General features: G+C 37.8%; 1 protein-coding gene and 1 long non-coding RNA gene across 2 annotated transcripts; one reads left to right on the top strand and one right to left on the bottom strand.

Annotated features, from left to right (window-relative positions):
• The first annotated feature begins 1,194 nt into the window (after window positions 1–1,194).
• LOC139958459 (carbonyl reductase [NADPH] 1-like) lies at window positions 1,195–24,399 on the top strand. The gene is made up of 6 exons (XM_071955551.1): window positions 1,195–1,227; window positions 19,100–19,366; window positions 19,914–20,026; window positions 20,650–20,775; window positions 21,288–21,435; window positions 22,004–24,399. Exons 1-6 carry the CDS (start codon window positions 1,210–1,212, stop codon window positions 22,163–22,165), a joined length of 834 nt encoding a protein of 277 aa, XP_071811652.1. The 5' UTR covers window positions 1,195–1,209; the 3' UTR covers window positions 22,166–24,399.
• LOC139958467 (uncharacterized) lies at window positions 2,446–4,841 on the bottom strand. Its single transcript, XR_011789791.1, has 2 exons — window positions 3,143–4,841; window positions 2,446–2,614 (listed from the first exon to the last, which is right to left on the bottom strand). It is a non-coding gene; the product is annotated as an uncharacterized lncRNA (long non-coding RNA).
• Window positions 24,400–24,600: the final 201 nt, after the last annotated feature.

Here is a 24,600-nt window from a genome sequence, read left to right on the forward strand (position 1 = left end):
TCCTTTCAAACGCAAGAAATTCGACAAGGATGGAATGCCTGCACAAGCACCAGCAACAGACGTTAATCCGGAACTTAACGAAGAATTCAAACAAGTGAAATATCACGACGCAATATAGTTTGGAAAAGTTGTACGAAAAAAGATAGAGGCTTTTTTTTCATTGTTAGTGTTAAGTATATTTAATTATTTGAAATCTACCAAAAGGTGTATTGTCAAGAAAGTTGCCTGAAGATATATTGATTATTTGTTTGCTTGTTTTAACGATTCTGTTTATAAATGTTTTCATAACGTTATCGCTTTTTGTGCTGGTATACTGATGAGCATATACGAATGCGAAGATGATATGAATCGGATAAAATCATCAATTTAGCCTGAAGAATCATCATGTTTCATGTTTATATGGAAACTTCTGTCTATAGCACGACGGTTGGAGATGTCATACCACAATTAACATCCAGTTGAAAAGATCAACCATCGGAGGAAAATGATGACCAAATATGACCTAATCCAGGGCTTCAGGATTTGGAATATTTTCAGTTAAAATCATCTTTCGAACTTGATGGATTTTGACGAAATGATATCTTCGCCGTACAAAATGGTACCACAGTGTGGTTTTGACCATGCAACAGATGCAAGAAAATTTCCAGTATTTTTGGAAAAGAATCGATTGCAGCCACCGGAACACCCCTATAAATACAAATACTTTGGTTTTAATTTAAACTTACATGATCTACGTAAACATTTTACTTGAATAAGTTTTCCCTTTCATTTTCTCTAAAAAATCATGTTATAGTTTGGTAAATATGGATGTAAAGGGATTTCGACGTCAGATCATAATAAAATTAAAAACACACATCAGGCATACCCTCCTGTGTCTTCGCATTTGGTCGGCAGATATGGCCAGGCCTACTGACATAATTGGGCAAGCCAACATTTGAAACGGGAGTCTCTGAAGAACCAAAGGATACTTCAACTTGGGACAATATTACAACAGCCTTTCGAATAAACTTTTGGCGTTCAATAATTCGGCGAATTGCGCAATATATGAAGTTAATTTTTTCAATGTTGACATTGTTAGTTACAGTTTTAGTTTTAGAGTGAATTGACTGCGAGCAAGGTACAAGCGAATTTCTGTGGCAGGGAGCCGCAGAAATATCTTAAGAACCTTTCCGAATATCACTGTCGAGAAGCTTCAAATTAAGGCACGTTATGGCAAAAGTTGCATTGGTGAGCTATCCAATTGACAGATTTGATTTTCATTTATATATATTTTATGTAGCGGAACCAGGTGTTACACTATGTATTACAGTCCTAACTTACTGTAGCTTAGGCTAGGATTAAGTCTACAGGAGGCGAACGGTTACCTACACTACAGTAGGCATAGGTCTTTACGACTGCAACCGTACCGAACAGGAAGAAAAGTAGTATTTTAGAGCTAAGTAAGGCTATTCATAACTGTCATTGCCAGGAAGCCCTTTGTATCATTCAGTATGGCCCAAAGTTACTTTACCAATGAGATTGCAGAGTACACACAAATTACACCCTTGAGTTGACTGTATGTAATGATGTGCATGTGATCGCGCTCACATATTTTGGCCTAAATAGAATTCAAGCCTTGAAACAAAGGGCAATAACAAGTATTCCATTGAAAGATGCACTGTTTTGCAACATTCTATCCAACATGTGACATGCGGGAGAATCAAGATTCAAGAGCAACCGCAAACAAAGTCACCATTCCCAACACTACAGTGCCCTACAGAGTATCTAGGCCTACACCCGAAATCGCCTTTCCCTCAACAATCCATTAGTCCGCACATGTAAATAATTGTTTAAAAATTGTGTAATTTTTTGTATTGATCTTAAGTCAGTACATTTGGCATTTCAGCATTGGAAACCAGCTATATCCTGCTGTTCAGTGTGTCACCCACAAAAAGAATGCAAGTGGCAATGCGACACATTCGCCTAGCGGCTATCCAAAATCAAAATGCAATGTAAAAAAGAAATACTCCAACCAACTAATGATGCAGAACAAGTTTTATAAATTCAACTTCTTAAGTGAATAGGTATTTATTGAGGAGGAACTTTCTCCTTAAAATAATAAAAAAAAGGAACATGCAAAATAAAGGTTACAGCGTTCTGTAATACTGCTTAGGAACACGTAGGACTCCTGAATACTTAGAGATAACAGATTGCTTTGGCGCAATCTTTACCAGAGGATAACATATACTAGATTTAGCTTAACTACTGAAAAGGTTAAGACTTTCCAAAGTTTTGATACCCCTGGATCTTTTTCAATTGCGAGAGAGCAAACTGGCACGTATAAATTTAGTCTTAATATATATTAATTGGATATTCTTTTCTCTATAAAAGAATGAGATTACCTCTTCTAATCTGAAGAGCTTTCCCCCCTTTACATCATGAAATTCTGATTTAACATTTATCTTAAAAAAAAAATGAGTTCTGAGTTGTCACTATGACGAATATTGCCTAAAGGTGTTGACAATACTTGTTGACACGTGGTTGCTGATATCAGGTTGTGGTAGGTGTTATAGTCGGTGATAAAACTATCCTCAAAAGCTTCCGGTCTTCGACCCAATGTGAGAGGAAAGTGGCACTGTATCGGAACAAAATACACAATCAGATTCTCTGATAATACTTTGTCCAAATACAATATACTAAATATGTTGCATAAATTTATAATACAAAATTTGTAACAATACGCCATATATGAATCTTGAACAAAGTTTAGTTTGTTCCACATACAAACAAAAAATTGGTTAAACTCAAACATATATACATTCCTACTCCAAAGCTATGGTGAGCACATCATAACTCTCCTTTATGCACACTAACCTCATGTTCACTCCACTAAACATATAACCCCTCTCTGCCAAAATCACTTGAATTAATTTGTAATGCTATAAAAGTTACCATCACTATTACAATCATAGCAAACATCCACTTTCTTAAGGAAAGTCAATTAAGGCGTGACTTTTACTATCCAACATAATGAAAAATTACTACACAAAATTAAACTGACTTTTGTATGCATAATCACCTCCAAAAGTATACAAACTTTAAAGTGGTTGCATCCCAAATATTACATATACAGAACAGATTAATATAACAAGTTTCTACTTACAATGGTTCCAGTTCTTAAACTGTCAGACGAGCTCTGCAATACAGCTTTACTTTATCCGGTCAGGTGATGTACTTCCATCCCAACTCTGCCGACAAGCTGCCCTATCCAGAACACTAAATATTGTGTGATACTGGAATCTCCAGGGAAAAATTGTGTTTCAAGCTTTCACAGTTAAATGCCAGATATTAATTAAAGTATGCCAGCCCAGGCTTCAATACAGGTATCCTATATATAGGATCCTGTGCCCCATGATATGAAAATCACAATATTGTAGCTCCGTCTTTTTCAGCTAAGAGATATAGCAGGACTCAATCCGATGATGGTATTTTGGAGAGTGAATAAAAATCTTATCCAACACTCACTTCACTGGCTGGATGTGATGTCACACATAATTAATAGTGTATCAATTTGCATAACTTGGCAATACAATACATTGTCATCTTGACTATGTCCTGCCCTGGTAGGTTTCTTTTGTGTGCACTAGCTATGCTATGCTACCCTGTACCTTTGTATTATTATACTATGCCCTGACCTGGTGATGTTTCTTTTGTATACATACTCAATTATGCTACCTTGTATTTCTGTAGTGAATAGAGGGATTTGGGTTTATGTAAATTGTCCTACATCCTTGGATACTACTTTCCAACATCAACAACAACCAGCATTGACTAAAGTAAAAGTTACTAAAAAAAAACTTTCTAAAATAAACAGCTGACAGATTGACTTCTTCTGTCATACAAATACAAATTAACTAAATTATACTATTCTAATGTGACAATTAACTCCCTCCTTTAATAAAATGTGTCTAACACATTTATACACATCTCACATTAGGATATTTGTTTCAGCCTATCCTGCACTGAAATCTCCTTCAATTTCCTCTGCTTCTCCCTAAGCTTCCTGAAATCACACATTTCCATACACTATTGAAAATGAATTTCTTACAGCTCTTTGCTGATGAAGGATAAGAAATTGGCTTGCATTATTTCTGTACTTCTACTCAAGTAGTCAGCCCCTACATTATCGGCTCCCTTTATCACTTGGATGCGGTAACGATATGGCTGTAATGCCAGTGCCCACCTCATTATCCTTCCATTTGCCACTTTCGACTTCCGAATGCATGTCAATGGTTGATGGTCTGTCTCTATTACAAATTCCTTGCCATAGAGATATGGCTCAAACTTGAGTACAGCCCAGACTACGGCCAAGCATTCTCTCTCCATCACTGAGTATCTCATTTGACTCTTGTTCAGCTTTTTGCTAGCATAGGCTACTGGAAATTTTTCACCTGCAAACTCCTGAAGAAGGATCGCACCAACTCCTGTATCCGAAGCGTCTGTCCGAAGTGTGAATTCTCTGTGGAGGTCGGGGAGCTGAAGTATCGGTGAGCTTGCAAGCTTACTCTTCAGTGTTTGGAACGCCTGTTCCTGGCTCTCGCCCCATCTAATCACGTTTGGTTCCCCTTTCTTTGTACAGTTAGTCAGTGGTACTGCCACGGCTGCGAAGTTTGGTACAAACTTCCTGTAGTAACCTACCAACCCTAAGAATGATCTCACTTGAGTCTTTGTAGTTGGTCTCTCTGCTTGCTGAATGGCTTTAATTTTGTCAGGTTTGGGCTTTACTCTACCTTCTCCTATAATATGTCCTAAAAATTCCACCTCATTGTACCCAATGAAACATTTTGTAGGTCTAGCCGTTAAGTCGGCTTTCTTGATTCTTGTGAAGACTTCTTTTACTCTCTGGAGATGTTCCTCCCATGTCTGAGTGTGTATCAGGATATCATCTACATAACTATGGACATTCTCAATTCCTTTAAGAAGCTTCCTCATCACCCTGTTGAATGTAGCACCAGAATTCACAAGACCAAATGGCATCATATTGAACTCGTATAACCCATCATGAGTCACAAATGCTGTTAATGGCTTCGACTCTTTTGCCATTGGGATTTGCCAGTAACCTTTGCTCAGATCGATTTTACTGAAGTAGCAATCCTTGGATAACTTTGCAAAAATCTCTTCCTGGTCTGGAACAGGCTCAGCATCAAACTCCGTGATCATGTTAATTTTGCGTGTGTCGCAACAGGCCCTCAAAGATCCATCCGGCTTCTTTAATGCTACCAACGGACAAGCGTATGGACTTTTGCTGTGCGATATTACGCCCATCCTCAGCATACTTTGGATCTCCTTGCGGATATCATCTCGAAGAGCATGTGGTATTGGATAAGGTTTACTCCTTATAGGTGTTGTATCGCTGACTTTGATGACATGTTCACCGAGCTTTGTCTTCCCCGGTAGGTCAGTCAAACTGTCTTCAAACTCTGTCAATATTTGTTGTACCTGTTGAGTTTTTGTTTTTCCTAATTGTCCGCTGATATTCACATCAGTACTTCGCTCCTTCTGAAACATAGGTGGAAGATGTATAAGATCATCTGTGGAAAATGATTTGAGTTCAGATATACCAGATTCCTCTTGTGGTTCATCTTCTAGAACCGATGTGCAGACAACTTCATACATACTTTGTATTGGCATCTCGAACATAGTAGCTGCCACTTCACGTCTGTTATATTTCTTTAGCAGGTTGGCGTGAAATGTTTTGACCCTATGGCCAAAGTCTATTTTGTAGTTCATTGTACCAACTTTCTCCACTATTGGAAATGGTCCCTTCCACTGCATAAGTAGCTTGTTCTTATCAGTGGGGAGAAGGAGGAGGACTTCTTCTCCTACTTTCATGTTTCTTACTCTTGCTTTCTTGTTGTAGTACGTTTTGTACCTTTGTCTAGACTTCTTGAGCTCCTCACGTGCTAGTTGACATGTTTGCTCCAAACGTTCCTGTAAGTCCAACACGTACTGGTACACAGTCTTCGTCTCACTTACTTCTGATTCGCCGGTCCATAATTCCTTAAGAATCCGCATAGGACCACGCACGGTCCGCCCATATAGCAGTTCAAATGGCGAGAAGCCTGTGCTTTCCTGTGGCGTTTCCCTGTACGCAAACAGTAGGGGATCTATATATCTGTCCCAATCTTTAGGCCTTTCCTCGCACATCTTCTTTAACATTGCTTTCAATGTGCCATTAAATTTCTCTACCAACCCATTGCACATGGCATGGTACGGAGTCGTGGTTAATCGGCGAATTGACAATAATCGGCTAACTTCTTTCATGACGCCAGAGACAAACTGAGATCCTTGGTCAGTTAATACTTCTTTTGGGAAGCCTAATCTTGAATAAATTCCAAGGAGTTCCTCAGCTACTGACTCAGCTTCAATGGTTTTCATTGGTACTGCTTCTGGGTATCTAGTTGCGTAGTCAACTAAAACCAATATGTATCGATGTCCACGCTCTGTGGCTGGCTTGATCGGTCCTACTAAGTCTACTGCTACCCTTTGAAATGGTTCTTCAATCAGCGGCATACTTCCTAATGGTACTTTAGTAACACGACCTTTAGGGAGGGTTCTTTGGCATACATCACACGACTGACAATACCTGGTAACGTCTGCTTGCATTCCAGGCCATGTAAAGTCACTCATTACTTTATCACGCGTCTTTTTGGATCCTTGATGACCCCCTAGAATCGATTCGTGTGCTACCTTTAATACATGATCTCTGTAGTCAACTGGAACTACTACCTGCCTAAATCTGTTTCCAAATTCCACTCGAGGAGAACTAAATTCTCTGTAGAGAATGCCACTGGACTTCACATATTTATGAGTACTCCCATTTTTACTCACTTTATCATCTCCTGTTTCGGCTAACTGTCTGATTTTTTCCAAGGTGGGGTCCTGTTGTTGCTTTTCACGTAGCATGTCTGCAGTAACCTCTTCACCAATCGGGGACGATACCTTTAACTTTTTAAAGGGCTTCTCTTTTGCTTTGCTCTGACTCCTTGTCTGTGCTGCGGCAACTGTATTTGGGTCATCATCATTCCTTATTGCCATAGGCTTGGTTACATTTGGTGGTGGTTGTACTGGTTGATCCTGTGTCTGTGACTCTTCCCAATTCGGGTCTGGATTGGTAGGTTCTCGTACACCTGGGACATTCCCTAGAATTAAATCATAGACTGGATCATTCATACACAAGGCCGAAACTGAACCTGAGAAGTATGGAGTATCCACGAGTATGTTGGCAACGGGATATTGTCGTACCGTACCGTCAATCAGGATGCAAGTTTTAACGTCACCTGTCATTTGGCTGGGCTTGACGTACTGAGATCTTACAACTACACCACTGCATCCACTGTCCCGTAATACTTTAACACTTTGATTCCCTATCTTACCCATTTGAACAGGCATCGACGATAAATTCTGATCTTTACATGCGGCTGTAACTTGAGTCAATACAGTTAACTTGTGACCACAATCTAATGTGAAGAATCCCTTCTTACTTGCTTGGAATAGATGAGGATCTGGCTTTACCATCATGAATGCCCCAATGTCTGTACATGCACCGCCAGTTTCCTTTTTGTCTGGAAGGTTCTGTTCGGTCAAAGTTGAGGCGCGTTTCTCCATCATGTCACTAAATACATCTGTCATAAGAGCCATGGTTTGCATTCGCTTTGTCCTACAGTCTCTTGCAAAGTGGCCTGGTTTATCACAAATATAGCATTTCCTGGGTTCACTTCTCTGCCCAGAATACGTTTTCCCTTTCTGATTTTGTTGCTGGAACTTCTGATTGTGATTGTGGAATCTTCCGTTGTTACGATTCTGGTTCCTCGTGGAATTACTGTTTTGAGTACTTCTACTATTCTTGGAGTGACCAGGATACCAACCTCCATGTGCTTCTACATATTGATCGGTAAATTCACCCATTGTTGTGATGTTCTTCGGCTTTCTTTCTTTCAGAAATGTTTCCAAATCTTTGCTACATGAGTTCAAGAACTGCTCTCTCAATATTATGTCTTGGAGTTGTTCATAAGTAGTTACTTCCTCTAATTCCATCCATCTATGGAGATAATTCTTTAATTTTGTGACATACTTGGTTCCTGTATCTTCATGTGCAGGTCTAATATCACGAAATTTCTTCCTAAAACCATCGGCTGTAAGGTGGTATGCACGTAATAAGGCTTGCTTTACCTTGTCGTAATCTTTGGAATCCTCAAGTGAAAGTGATGAATATTCAAACAATCCACAACCTTGAATAAGTGCTGAAAGACTTGTGGCCCATACAGTATCCCTATCCCAACCTTGCAATGTGGCATAACGTTCAAATCTATTGATATATGCATCAATGTCGTCTTTCTCTTGGTTGAATGGTGGCAGTTTAGGTGGTCTACTTCTTGCTGCACTACCATTACCATGATAACCTCCATTGCCTATCTGTGCTTGTGCCTCAGCTTGGGCTTGCTTTGCTTCTTCTATCTTGAGTTGTATTTCTAACTGCTTTGCCTTTTCTCTTTCTATCTTTTCTTGTCTCTGCCTATCTTCTTCTTGTTCGTGTGCATCAATCGCCCTTTGCTTAGCTCTTCGATCTCTTTCTTCATCTCGTTCTTGCTTAAGCTTGTCCCTTTCATCATCTAAGAATTGTTTTAGTTCTACACCTTTGAGACCTAACTTTTCTCCGATTGACACAAGTTTTTCTAACTCTAGTTGACTAGTCATGACTAATGTATAACAATGACAATGTATTGAAACCAATTACTGATGCCTGCAGTTTAGTTTAGAGTGCGCGCAATTTATAGTTACATCCGACAACAATGTAATTTCATATCATAGGTAACACAGTTGTACGATTAAACAACAATGATACACTAATTGTGTAAGTGGATTTCACGTCTGGCATAAAACATGTAAAATACAAAACCCAATTAACTACTTGCCAACCAACATTACGTTAGATGTTGCTTCAGTTCTTGTCGGGACCGCCAGTAAGACGCTAGAATGGAAGTACACGGTAGACCGACCAAATAAGAGCTGCTCTTGCGGAATTCGTCTGCGAATACAAGTAAATACAAACAATTAATATACATATAATTCACAGGTTGAATTTTATGACACCAACCAGTTATGTATTTTTCACTTCTGTCAAAGAAAATGCTTATGCTTAAATCTTGGATAGAATTCCCGGACAGGCCCCCATTTAATTGTCACCCACAAAAAGAATGCAAGTGGCAATGCGACACATTCGCCTAGCGGCTATCCAAAATCAAAATGCAATGTAAAAAAGAAATACTCCAACCAACTAATGATGCAGAACAAGTTTTATAAATTCAACTTCTTAAGTGAATAGGTATTTATTGAGGAGGAACTTTCTCCTTAAAATAATAAAAAAAAGGAACATGCAAAATAAAGGTTACAGCGTTCTGTAATACTGCTTAGGAACACGTAGGACTCCTGAATACTTAGAGATAACAGATTGCTTTGGCGCAATCTTTACCAGAGGATAACATATACTAGATTTAGCTTAACTACTGAAAAGGTTAAGACTTTCCAAAGTTTTGATACCCCTGGATCTTTTTCAATTGCGAGAGAGCAAACTGGCACGTATAAATTTAGTCTTAATATATATTAATTGGATATTCTTTTCTCTATAAAAGAATGAGATTACCTCTTCTAATCTGAAGAGCTTTCCCCCCTTTACATCATGAAATTCTGATTTAACATTTATCTTAAAAAAAAAATGAGTTCTGAGTTGTCACTATGACGAATATTGCCTAAAGGTGTTGACAATACTTGTTGACACGTGGTTGCTGATATCAGGTTGTGGTAGGTGTTATAGTCGGTGATAAAACTATCCTCAAAAGCTTCCGGTCTTCGACCCAATGTGAGAGGAAAGTGGCACTGTATCGGAACAAAATACACAATCAGATTCTCTGATAATACTTTGTCCAAATACAATATACTAAATATGTTGCATAAATTTATAATACAAAATTTGTAACAATAAGCCATATATGAATCTTGAACAAAGTTTAGTTTGTTCCACATACAAACAAAAAATTGGTTAAACTCAAACATATATACATTCCTACTCCAAAGCTATGGTGAGCACATCATAACTCTCCTTTATGCACACTAACCTCATGTTCACTCCACTAAACATATAACCCCTCTCTGCCAAAATCACTTGAATTAATTTGTAATGCTATAAAAGTTACCATCACTATTACAATCATAGCAAACATCCACTTTCTTAAGGAAAGTCAATTAAGGCGTGACTTTTACTATCCAACATAATGAAAAATTACTACACAAAATTAAACTGACTTTTGTATGCATAATCACCTCCAAAAGTATACAAACTTTAAAGTGGTTGCATCCCAAATATTACATATACAGAACAGATTAATATAACAAGTTTCTACTTACAATGGTTCCAGTTCTTAAACTGTCAGACGAGCTCTGCAATACAGCTTTACTTTATCCGGTCAGGTGATGTACTTCCATCCCAACTCTGCCGACAAGCTGCCCTATCCAGAACACTAAATATTGTGTGATACTGGAATCTCCAGGGAAAAATTGTGTTTCAAGCTTTCACAGTTAAATGCCAGATATTAATTAAAGTATGCCAGCCCAGGCTTCAATACAGGTATCCTATATATAGGATCCTGTGCCCCATGATATGAAAATCACAATATTGTAGCTCCGTCTTTTTCAGCTAAGAGATATAGCAGGACTCAATCCGATGATGGTATTTTGGAGAGTGAATAAAAATCTTATCCAACACTCACTTCACTGGCTGGATGTGATGTCACACATAATTAATAGTGTATCAATTTGCATAACTTGGCAATACAATACATTGTCATCTTGACTATGTCCTGCCCTGGTAGGTTTCTTTTGTGTGCACTAGCTATGCTATGCTACCCTGTACCTTTGTATTATTATACTATGCCCTGACCTGGTGATGTTTCTTTTGTATACATACTCAATTATGCTACCTTGTATTTCTGTAGTGAATAGAGGGATTTGGGTTTATGTAAATTGTCCTACATCCTTGGATACTACTTTCCAACATCAACAACAACCAGCATTGACTAAAGTAAAAGTTACTAAAAAAAAACTTTCTAAAATAAACAGCTGACAGATTGACTTCTTCTGTCATACAAATACAAATTAACTAAATTATACTATTCTAATGTGACAATTAACTCCCTCCTTTAATAAAATGTGTCTAACACATTTATACACATCTCACATTAGGATATTTGTTTCAGCCTATCCTGCACTGAAATCTCCTTCAATTTCCTCTGCTTCTCCCTAAGCTTCCTGAAATCACACATTTCCATACACTATTGAAAATGAATTTCTTACAGCTCTTTGCTGATGAAGGATAAGAAATTGGCTTGCATTATTTCTGTACTTCTACTCAAGTAGTCAGCCCCTACATTATCGGCTCCCTTTATCACTTGGATGCGGTAACGATATGGCTGTAATGCCAGTGCCCACCTCATTATCCTTCCATTTGCCACTTTCGACTTCCGAATGCATGTCAATGGTTGATGGTCTGTCTCTATTACAAATTCCTTGCCATAGAGATATGGCTCAAACTTGAGTACAGCCCAGACTACGGCCAAGCATTCTCTCTCCATCACTGAGTATCTCATTTGACTCTTGTTCAGCTTTTTGCTAGCATAGGCTACTGGAAATTTTTCACCTGCAAACTCCTGAAGAAGGATCGCACCAACTCCTGTATCCGAAGCGTCTGTCCGAAGTGTGAATTCTCTGTGGAGGTCGGGGAGCTGAAGTATCGGTGAGCTTGCAAGCTTACTCTTCAGTGTTTGGAACGCCTGTTCCTGGCTCTCGCCCCATCTAATCACGTTTGGTTCCCCTTTCTTTGTACAGTTAGTCAGTGGTACTGCCACGGCTGCGAAGTTTGGTACAAACTTCCTGTAGTAACCTACCAACCCTAAGAATGATCTCACTTGAGTCTTTGTAGTTGGTCTCTCTGCTTGCTGAATGGCTTTAATTTTGTCAGGTTTGGGCTTTACTCTACCTTCTCCTATAATATGTCCTAAAAATTCCACCTCATTGTACCCAATGAAACATTTTGTAGGTCTAGCCGTTAAGTCGGCTTTCTTGATTCTTGTGAAGACTTCTTTTACTCTCTGGAGATGTTCCTCCCATGTCTGAGTGTGTATCAGGATATCATCTACATAACTATGGACATTCTCAATTCCTTTAAGAAGCTTCCTCATCACCCTGTTGAATGTAGCACCAGAATTCACAAGACCAAATGGCATCATATTGAACTCGTATAACCCATCATGAGTCACAAATGCTGTTAATGGCTTCGACTCTTTTGCCATTGGGATTTGCCAGTAACCTTTGCTCAGATCGATTTTACTGAAGTAGCAATCCTTGGATAACTTTGCAAAAATCTCTTCCTGGTCTGGAACAGGCTCAGCATCAAACTCCGTGATCATGTTAATTTTGCGTGTGTCGCAACAGGCCCTCAAAGATCCATCCGGCTTCTTTAATGCTACCAACGGACAAGCGTATGGACTTTTGCTGTGCGATATTACGCCCATCCTCAGCATACTTTGGATCTCCTTGCGGATATCATCTCGAAGAGCATGTGGTATTGGATAAGGTTTACTCCTTATAGGTGTTGTATCGCTGACTTTGATGACATGTTCACCGAGCTTTGTCTTCCCCGGTAGGTCAGTCAAACTGTCTTCAAACTCTGTCAATATTTGTTGTACCTGTTGAGTTTTTGTTTTTCCTAATTGTCCGCTGATATTCACATCAGTACTTCGCTCCTTCTGAAACATAGGTGGAAGATGTATAAGATCATCTGTGGAAAATGATTTGAGTTCAGATATACCAGATTCCTCTTGTGGTTCATCTTCTAGAACCGATGTGCAGACAACTTCATACATACTTTGTATTGGCATCTCGAACATAGTAGCTGCCACTTCACGTCTGTTATATTTCTTTAGCAGGTTGGCGTGAAATGTTTTGACCCTATGGCCAAAGTCTATTTTGTAGTTCATTGTACCAACTTTCTCCACTATTGGAAATGGTCCCTTCCACTGCATAAGTAGCTTGTTCTTATCAGTGGGGAGAAGGAGGAGGACTTCTTCTCCTACTTTCATGTTTCTTACTCTTGCTTTCTTGTTGTAGTACGTTTTGTACCTTTGTCTAGACTTCTTGAGCTCCTCACGTGCTAGTTGACATGTTTGCTCCAAACGTTCCTGTAAGTCCAACACGTACTGGTACACAGTCTTCGTCTCACTTACTTCTGATTCGCCGGTCCATAATTCCTTAAGAATCCGCATAGGACCACGCACGGTCCGCCCATATAGCAGTTCAAATGGCGAGAAGCCTGTGCTTTCCTGTGGCGTTTCCCTGTACGCAAACAGTAGGGGATCTATATATCTGTCCCAATCTTTAGGCCTTTCCTCGCACATCTTCTTTAACATTGCTTTCAATGTGCCATTAAATTTCTCTACCAACCCATTGCACATGGCATGGTACGGAGTCGTGGTTAATCGGCGAATTGACAATAATCGGCTAACTTCTTTCATGACGCCAGAGACAAACTGAGATCCTTGGTCAGTTAATACTTCTTTTGGGAAGCCTAATCTTGAATAAATTCCAAGGAGTTCCTCAGCTACTGACTCAGCTTCAATGGTTTTCATTGGTACTGCTTCTGGGTATCTAGTTGCGTAGTCAACTAAAACCAATATGTATCGATGTCCACGCTCTGTGGCTGGCTTGATCGGTCCTACTAAGTCTACTGCTACCCTTTGAAATGGTTCTTCAATCAGCGGCATACTTCCTAATGGTACTTTAGTAACACGACCTTTAGGGAGGGTTCTTTGGCATACATCACACGACTGACAATACCTGGTAACGTCTGCTTGCATTCCAGGCCATGTAAAGTCACTCATTACTTTATCACGCGTCTTTTTGGATCCTTGATGACCCCCTAGAATCGATTCGTGTGCTACCTTTAATACATGATCTCTGTAGTCAACTGGAACTACTACCTGCCTAAATCTGTTTCCAAATTCCACTCGAGGAGAACTAAATTCTCTGTAGAGAATGCCACTGGACTTCACATATTTATGAGTACTCCCATTTTTACTCACTTTATCATCTCCTGTTTCGGCTAACTGTCTGATTTTTTCCAAGGTGGGGTCCTGTTGTTGCTTTTCACGTAGCATGTCTGCAGTAACCTCTTCACCAATCGGGGACGATACCTTTAACTTTTTAAAGGGCTTCTCTTTTGCTTTGCTCTGACTCCTTGTCTGGGCTGCGGCAACTGTATTTGGGTCATCATCATTCCTTATTGCCATAGGCTTGGTTACATTTGGTGGTGGTTGTACTGGTTGATCCTGTGTCTGTGACTCTTCCCAATTCGGGTCTGGATTGGTAGGTTCTCGTACACCTGGGACATTCCCTAGAATTAAATCATAGACTGGATCATTCATACACAAGGCCGAAACTGAACCTGAGAAGTATGGAGTATCCACGAGTATGTTGGCAACGGGATATTGTCGTACCGTACCGTCAATCAGGATGCAAGTTTTAACGTCACCTGTCATTTGGCTGGGCTTGACGTACTGAGATCTTACAACTACACCACTGCATCCACTGTCCCGTAATACTTTAACACTTTGATTCCCTATCTTACCCATTTGAACAGGCATCGACGATAAATTCTGATCTTTACATGCGGCTGTAACTTGAGTCAATACAGTTAACTTGTGACCACAATCTAATGTGAAGAATCCCTTCTTACTTGCTTGGAATAGATGAGGATCTGGCTTTACCATCATGAATGCCCCAATGTCTGTACATGCACCGCCAGTTTCCTTTTTGTCTGGAAGGTTCTGTTCGGTCAAAGTTGAGGCGCGTTTCTCCATCATGTCACTAAATACATCTGTCATAAGAGCCATGGTTTGCATTCGCTTTGTCCTACAGTCTCTTGCAAAGTGGCCTGGTTTATCACAAATATAGCATTTCCTGGGTTCACTTCTCTGCCCAGAATACGTTTTCCCTTTCTGATTTTGTTGCTGGAACTTCTGATTGTGATTGTGGAATCTTCCGTTGTTACGATTCTGGTTCCTCGTGGAATTACTGTTTTGAGTACTTCTACTATTCTTGGAGTGACCAGGATACCAACCTCCATGTGCTTCTACATATTGATCGGTAAATTCACCCATTGTTGTGATGTTCTTCGGCTTTCTTTCTTTCAGAAATGTTTCCAAATCTTTGCTACATGAGTTCAAGAACTGCTCTCTCAATATTATGTCTTGGAGTTGTTCATAAGTAGTTACTTCCTCTAATTCCATCCATCTATGGAGATAATTCTTTAATTTTGTGACATACTTGGTTCCTGTATCTTCATGTGCAGGTCTAATATCACGAAATTTCTTCCTAAAACCATCGGCTGTAAGGTGGTATGCACGTAATAAGGCTTGCTTTACCTTGTCGTAATCTTTGGAATCCTCAAGTGAAAGTGATGAATATTCAAACAATCCACAACCTTGAATAAGTGCTGAAAGACTTGTGGCCCATACAGTATCCCTATCCCAACCTTGCAATGTGGCATAACGTTCAAATCTATTGATATATGCATCAATGTCGTCTTTCTCTTGGTTGAATGGTGGCAGTTTAGGTGGTCTACTTCTTGCTGCACTACCATTACCATGATAACCTCCATTGCCTATCTGTGCTTGTGCCTCAGCTTGGGCTTGCTTTGCTTCTTCTATCTTGAGTTGTATTTCTAACTGCTTTGCCTTTTCTCTTTCTATCTTTTCTTGTCTCTGCCTATCTTCTTCTTGTTCGTGTGCATCAATCGCCCTTTGCTTAGCTCTTCGATCTCTTTCTTCATCTCGTTCTTGCTTAAGCTTGTCCCTTTCATCATCTAAGAATTGTTTTAGTTCTACACCTTTGAGACCTAACTTTTCTCCGATTGACACAAGTTTTTCTAACTCTAGTTGACTAGTCATGACTAATGTATAACAATGACAATGTATTGAAACCAATTACTGATGCCTGCAGTTTAGTTTAGAGTGCGCGCAATTTATAGTTACATCCGACAACAATGTAATTTCATATCATAGGTAACACAGTTGTACGATTAAACAACAATGATACACTAATTGTGTAAGTGGATTTCACGTCTGGCATAAAACATGTAAAATACAAAACCCAATTAACTACTTGCCAACCAACATTACGTTAGATGTTGCTTCAGTTCTTGTCGGGACCGCCAGTAAGACGCTAGAATGGAAGTACACGGTAGACCGACCAAATAAGAGCTGCTCTTGCGGAATTCGTCTGCGAATACAAGTAAATACAAACAATTAATATACATATAATTCACAGGTTGAATTTTATGACACCAACCAGTTATGTATTTTTCACTTCTGTCAAAGAAAATGCTTATGCTTAAATCTTGGATAGAATTCCCGGACAGGCCCCCATTTAATTGTCACCCACAAAAAGAATGCAAGTGGCAATGCGACACATTCGCCTAGCGGCTATCCAAAATCAAAATGCAATGTAAAAAAGAAATACTCCAACCAACTAATGATGCAGAACAAGTTTTATAAATTCAACTTCTTAAGTGAATAGGTATTTATTGAGGAGGAACTTTCTCCTTAAAATAATAAAAAAAAGGAACATGCAAAATAAAGGTTACAGCGTTCTGTAATACTGCTTAGGAACACGTAGGACTCCTGAATACTTAGAGATAACAGATTGCTTTGGCGCAATCTTTACCAGAGGATAACATATACTAGATTTAGCTTAACTACTGAAAAGGTTAAGACTTTCCAAAGTTTTGATACCCCTGGATCTTTTTCAATTGCGAGAGAGCAAACTGGCACGTATAAATTTAGTCTTAATATATATTAATTGGATATTCTTTTCTCTATAAAAGAATGAGATTACCTCTTCTAATCTGAAGAGCTTTCCCCCCTTTACATCATGAAATTCTGATTTAACATTTATCTTAAAAAAAAAATGAGTTCTGAGTTGTCACTATGACGAATATTGCCTAAAGGTGTTGACAATACTTGTTGACACGTGGTTGCTGATATCAGGTTGTGGTAGGTGTTATAGTCGGTGATAAAACTATCCTCAAAAGCTTCCGGTCTTCGACCCAATGTGAGAGGAAAGTGGCACTGTATCGGAACAAAATACACAATCAGATTCTCTGATAATACTTTGTCCAAATACAATATACTAAATATGTTGCATAAATTTATAATACAAAATTTGTAACAATAAGCCATATATGAATCTTGAACAAAGTTTAGTTTGTTCCACATACAAACAAAAAATTGGTTAAACTCAAACATATATACATTCCTACTCCAAAGCTATGGTGAGCACATCATAACTCTCCTTTATGCACACTAACCTCATGTTCACTCCACTAAACATATAACCCCTCTCTGCCAAAATCACTTGAATTAATTTGTAATGCTATAAAAGTTACCATCACTATTACAATCATAGCAAACATCCACTTTCTTAAGGAAAGTCAATTAAGGCGTGACTTTTACTATCCAACATAATGAAAAATTACTACACAAAATTAAACTGACTTTTGTATGCATAATCACCTCCAAAAGTATACAAACTTTAAAGTGGTTGCATCCCAAATATTACATATACAGAACAGATTAATATAACAAGTTTCTACTTACAATGGTTCCAGTTCTTAAACTGTCAGACGAGCTCTGCAATACAGCTTTACTTTATCCGGTCAGGTGATGTACTTCCATCCCAACTCTGCCGACAAGCTGCCCTATCCAGAACACTAAATATTGTGTGATACTGGAATCTCCAGGGAAAAATTGTGTTTCAAGCTTTCACAGTTAAATGCCAGATATTAATTAAAGTATGCCAGCCCAGGCTTCAATACAGGTATCCTATATATAGGATCCTGTGCCCCATGATATGAAAATCACAATATTGTAGCTCCGTCTTTTTCAGCTAAGAGATATAGCAGGACTCAATCCGATGATGGTATTTTGGAGAGTGAATAAAAATCTTATCCAACACTCACTTCACTGGCTGGATGTGATGTCACACATAATTAATAGTGTATCAATTTGCATAACTTGGCAATACAATACATTGTCATCTTGACTATGTCCTGCCCTGGTAGGTTTCTTTTGTGTGCACTAGCTATGCTATGCTACCCTGTACCTTTGTATTATTATACTATGCCCTGACCTGGTGATGTTTCTTTTGTATACATACTCAATTATGCTACCTTGTATTTCTGTAGTGAATAGAGGGATTTGGGTTTATGTAAATTGTCCTACATCCTTGGATACTACTTTCCAACATCAACAACAACCAGCATTGACTAAAGTAAAAGTTACTAAAAAAAAACTTTCTAAAATAAACAGCTGACAGATTGACTTCTTCTGTCATACAAATACAAATTAACTAAATTATACTATTCTAATGTGACACAGTGAATGAGGCAACATGGGTCATGTTATTTATGTGACTGCCACTATGCCAAGGGAATAACATGCCACATTCCATTTGTCCAGAAGCTTTGTGAGCAGTGAGGACAATTCTTATTCCCCTAACTTCAAGATGAATATCATGATATGTTCTCTTATTCCTCTGGCATCTTGAGCAAATATGTGTGATCACGTCTCTTTGTCAATTCAAGATTTGTAACTAAGGCTTTCGTTTTGTTTATTGCAATGATTGTATTTCCCCGGTAACATTGCAATTTTTTTTACTGGATTTGCATGATGTCACAATGTAAATATTTGCTTTGTAATGTTTTCATTGTCACTTGGTCCAATATGGTGTAGAAATTAGGTTGGACTCGGAGGCAATACTGAACACTTTGCTTACACATACAATGTGTCACACAAAGGTCTATCAAAATTCAAATGGATATTGACAGTTTTCAAGCTAAACAAAAAATATTTTGATTTAAGTGATCTTTGCACATGCAATTGAGAAGTAGGGAATATAACCTATAATAATAATAAAGGCAGAAATTATTCATCTATTTTATTAATTCCTACAGGTCAGTGGGGCCAACAAGGGCATTGGTTTTGCTTGTGTAAGAGCTCTTTGCAAGCAGCTTAAAGATGACAATGCTGTTTACCTGACTGCCAGAAATCCAGAGCTCGGCAAGAAGGCTGTGGCTGACCTCGAGAAGGAAGGATTAAAGCCACGATTTCATCAACTGGATATCACAGATCAAAGATCAGTGGAGGCATTGAGAGATCATGTCAAAAAAGAACATGGAGGGCTGGATATTGTTATTAATAATGCTGGTTTTGCATTCAGAGTAAGCAAATGATAAATAAAAGATTCACTGCGTGTTTCTTAGAGATGCTGGAAGTGTTAACAAAAACATTCGCAGAACCAAAAGTTTTGAAATTTTGTGAAATCAAACTTACTGTAGTTTTTTTGATATTGGCGAAGGAAAATTTCCCAGACAGTTTGCAGTTATTCTTTTACCTTCATGCTCTAATTTTTTTATTTTCTTTATTACCCACTTACTGTATGTCGATATATACTTATAGATTGTTGGGGCCTTTCATAAACACTTTAAAGAAGCTTTGTGCATTGGTTTTGATAAGATTAAATATTTCCTTTACCAATTTCCACCAATTGCAGGATGAGATATTTTAGGGAAGTACCTTTCAATTTAATAAAATAGAAATTGACATGTTTTATGTCGTTTAAAATTTGGCATGATCTTCAAAGCAGTAATTATTGAAAATTGTCAACTTTACAGTATGTTTTTTTTCTTTCTCCAAAACGTGTATCCCAGTTAGTGGAGGAGACTGAAATTGTATTTCGAAGTACCGTAATTGTCTTCTAATTTACAGCTGGATGACAAGGCATCAGCTGCTGAACAGGCCGCGGTCTCCTGTCAAGTCAACTACTTTGGTACTGCCAGGGTCTTTGATGTCTTATCACCAATTTTACGTCCTCATTCAAGGTATGCTTCCTAGTCAAGTAATAACTACATGTACCTAGATACTCAAAAAGCATTAATTGTGAGTCGTTTATGTACACAAGGTAATTGTCCATCCAATTGTCTCAGTTCAAAAAAAGTTACATACCAGTTTTACTCTTTGGAATAGATTCCAAGTTTCATTCAGCCTGATAATTTTCAATATCATTTTGTTGTTCATTGTTTTGATGACATCATATTGGTTTACTTTCTTTTGCAGATTAGAAGCTTATATAACTTGTCAGGCAGATTATCATCTCAACTTTCTGAGCTGTTCTGTTGCTCATGTTATGCTTCAAACGGAAGAGTCATTGCTATGAAACTAGGCTTTAGCAAGTTATACTCGACTCCTACTGTTAGGTACAACTCTTCCCAGCTCAATACTTTGATGTTGCCACTTTTTGTTAGATATATACTACTTTTAAACAAAAGATGATCCCAAGTGAAAGTTTCAACATTTTTAACTTTTACTTTATTATTTTGATATTAATCTTGACTAGTCGAGCCAATGAACTAAATTGTTTTGAGATTCTAATATGAAATAACTTTGATCAAAATCAATTAAAAAAGGCTGTTTTTAGTGTATCATGGAGATGATTCTATTGCAGAGTTGTGAATGTATCCAGCATGACAGCTAAGGGAGTCCTGAAAAGACTTGACCCGGAATTGAAAAAGGAATTCCAGAATACTTCCACGCGAAACGAGGTTGATATGCTTGTCAAGAGATACATTGAGTAAGCTGCCATTCCTTATAGCTTCTGATCAACTGAATAATTTAATAAAATTTATGTTAAACAAATACTTATATATATCTTCAATGCATTCACTTGATATAAAAAAAAAGATAATTCTGGGTTGACAGGCTAGCAAAATGTTTTGAGACCACTTTTTGTGTAAAATGTGTGTGTGTCAGTGTTTTTCTGGCCTAAACATTTTAGACATTTTTTTCTTATCTTAATTTGAGCTTAAACTAAATCAGAAACAACTGTAAACATGTTAGTTGTCATAACATTTACTAACCAATGGACCTAAGTTGTCAAAGGCAACAAACCCCAAAACCAATGCTTGATATTGTCTTGAATTATGTTTTTATCGTAGAACTCATACCAAAATAACAGGTTTTTAGTGTGAAGAAAAAAAAGTTGTGAGACACTTCTTTGACATAATAGAAGAAAGTAAGCCACATTTCAAAGTAAGCCACATTTAATTTAGGAAATAATGCTTATTTTTTGATGATTTTTTGCAGGTTGATGGCTTCTGGTGAGGCAGAAAAATATGGTTTCACAACGGTATCTAACTATGGTTTCTCTAAGCTTGGACTTTGTGCTTTGACTCGGGTTCAAAACAGTGATATGCAGAAAGATTTGAACAGGCCAGGAATTAATGTTTATTCAGTAAGTGAAAACATGAATATTCATTCATATGAGGAAGTTTGCAAAGTGACTACAATTGAACACCCCCCCCCCACCTCTCATACTTTTCCACCCTTCAATGTCATTGGACAATATCTACATTGAGGTGATCAGAGTGTGTCTGACTGAATGGATTTGAACAGAAGTGTCCAGAGTTTGGGTAGTTATGATAAACTAGTGTTTTTTTTTTAAACTTTCTCAATTGTTATTTGGCATCTAGCGACAGTAACTCGAATAGTGTACAGGAAGGCAAAATCTTGATAGTAAGATTAAACATTCTTTGGTTAAGGTGGATTTTGGCCAAATCCATGGACATCTTGCCTAGGATTAGACACCTGTTATATTCAGCTTGTAAACTTCACATATGGTACAGTTTTCATGTAGGTACCCATCAACTTAAGTTTTGTGCCACAAAAAGGGGGGGGGGGGTATGTACTCCCCAATATTTGAATCCTTCTGCAGGCCATGTCAACCTCTCCTCATTTTCTTTAGATGAACTATGCAAACCTTACTCGTCTGGTTTGTTTTATCATCTCTTATTGCTCCACAGGTGTGCCCTGGTTATGTGGCTACAGATATGTCAAGTTACAAAGGCCCTAAGACACCAGATGAGGGGGCTGATACACTGATTTGGTTAGCTTTACAACCACAAGGAACCACAATGGGTTCTGGAGAATTCTTTGCTGACAGGAAAGTTATAAGTTTACTTTGACCCAGCGTAACATTGGCTGAACTAGACAGAGAGGCTGCTGTATCAACTAGAAGCAGGTTGTTATTTGTGATGTGTTCTTCCAGGCTGAAAATGATTTTCATTTTTTTTGTTTAGGTTTTATTAAGCATGATTAGATCAGAATTGTCCTATAGGTATGGGATTGTTCATGCTTTGCTGTTGAAAGTAGTTATTGGAGGTCACTTGAAATAACTAAAAGTTCATTCATGTCACCTGAGTCACGTGTTTGAACTCATTTTAAAATGTACCTTTCTGTAATGATAACAGTAAATGTAATTGACTTACTGTGAACATCTGTGGTAGATATTTTATCACTTTGCTAAGATTTTTTGAAATGATGCATTCGTAGTCTCTTAGGCGACATAAAAATAACTGCCCTGATAATTGATATAAGAGTTGGAGTCAGGCATTGTGTTTAGTGATGATGATGTCAATTATAACAATTGTATAACATTTCCCTATTATTAGCAACCCTTCGGTCTGCCACAGAAAGTCACTTATAGGGATGCTGTGGTAGGTTGGTTAGTATTATGTAGACTGGAAAATTTAACCATGTTCTTCATCAAGGAGTTCCAAATCAGGAAAGAAAATTCAATCATCATCACTGACTGATTAGATGGAGAGATGCTTGAGCAACTCTGCTTTGCAGACCGATAGCTAAGACTTATTTGACAACCATTGGAAGGGTTGTCATTGTTTATCTGAACGAGTTGTTGCAACTTGGGGCAAGTGTCTTAGCTGAGAGGTCCCTTCCCATCCCCTCTGTAGAGAAAAAAATATTATGAAGGGTATGTACCATCATCAAAATGGTTCCAAATTTGAAGTTGGAAGGTCCAATCTCAGTGTAAGATCAGAATGGATGACAAAGTACTGTTGTAATATTGACAATTTGAAAAAGTTTTGCTCAAAATTTTCATAAAAGAGGGTGTTTTCTGGTTTCATACTGTGCATGATTGAATCTTCTGAACATAAAAAAAATGTGTTTTTGGATGTTTTTTTGTTCCACTCTATGAAACTTCCCACAAAACTTCCTCACAAGATTACAAAAGCTGGAAAAGATCCACTGAATTATTGGTTAATAGCAAGGCTTAAAATATCAATCTGAATGATAAATGCAGCAATGGATGAAGTTATTTCCTTTTGTTTTATATACATGAGTTGATCCCGAGAGAGGGCCTGACACTCCTCTTCTGAAATTTATCGACACTAAAAGTCATCTGCAAACATAATATAAGGTGCACAGACATGCTTTTAATACTGTTCATTGATTTTTTCTTTTGCACCAACATTTTGGTAGTAACTTCAGTATCTACCAATAATCGTCCCCCACACCCCCCCCCCTCCTTTGAGAAATCCTGAGTCTGCGACAGATATTGGTTTTTACATCTATTAGTCTTGAAACTGTCTCTAAATGTTTTGTCAATGACATAATAAAAAAAACTAGACATCATCTAATTGGTATTAGCAGTTGCCTAAGACTCTTTCGTACTAGAAATGATATATCACACAACTCTTTTAAGATTTCAATGTAAAAGCTTAGATTAGTTAGCAAATAAGTTAGCAACTCATCAGAACTGTACATATCAGGAAATAATCATTGATCCAGTATCACATCGCCAACTGGGCAAACTTCTATACAAGTGCAGAGACGTGTATCAGTTTTTAAACAGTCAGTTACAATACTATTAATATGTGAGACAAAGTTTACAGGCTTCAAAACTGCTACTCCAGATTTGAACACTAAATTTGTCCATGCATATTATACAAAACCTGAGGTACAACCTGAGTACCTGGGTACCTCTAGCCATTCATATTTATAGGTTTTTAAATAATCTTGGATGTGTATATATCCAAAATATTTATCAAAGAGTATAACATTTTTCACATTTTCTGGTTGGTAAAGCAATATTTAATATTCTATGGGAAAGTAGTCATATATTTTTCTTGATTTACTTCTAGTAAACATTGCCACAGATCTGGCCAGCTATTTTTTTCTTGATTTTCTTAGACTAGTAAAAATGGCCACTGGTCTGGCCAGATAATTGTCATCTTGATGTCATTATTCCAGTTTAGATACTTGGCATGTTTTGACAATTATCATCAGATCTCAGGAACATTTCATCTATCCCATAAGTGGGGACACTTTATTGTTTTATTTTTGAATGAAATTTACAAGATGAACTATTATATCTTGCCACCAGTGCACACAAAAAATACACTACCTATGTCTCAATTGAATTTTCTTTTCTCTATTTTTCCACTTAATTTGTAGTATTTCCATCACATTAATGTGTAAGATATCTTTGTTTGATTCTGTCAGATATTATAAATGCCTCCAATAGTGAATCTTGAAGCTAAATAAAACCATGACTGCATCCTCAGTCAATTTCATTCCTACTTTATTGCTATGAATATGT

This window comes from Apostichopus japonicus, chromosome 18, assembly GCF_037975245.1.
Source record: "Apostichopus japonicus isolate 1M-3 chromosome 18, ASM3797524v1, whole genome shotgun sequence".
NCBI classification, from domain to species: Eukaryota; Metazoa; Echinodermata; class Holothuroidea; order Aspidochirotida; family Stichopodidae; genus Apostichopus; species Apostichopus japonicus.

Bases quoted from the DNA above. Each gene is read 5' to 3' on its own strand.
- LOC139958459 (XM_071955551.1), top strand. The intron at 20,027-20,649 runs GTATGCTTCCTA...ATTCTATTGCAG, and splicing joins ATTTTACGTCCTCATTCAAG to AGTTGTGAATGTATCCAGCA. The intron at 21,436-22,003 runs GTAAGTGAAAAC...ATTGCTCCACAG, and splicing joins CAGGAATTAATGTTTATTCA to GTGTGCCCTGGTTATGTGGC.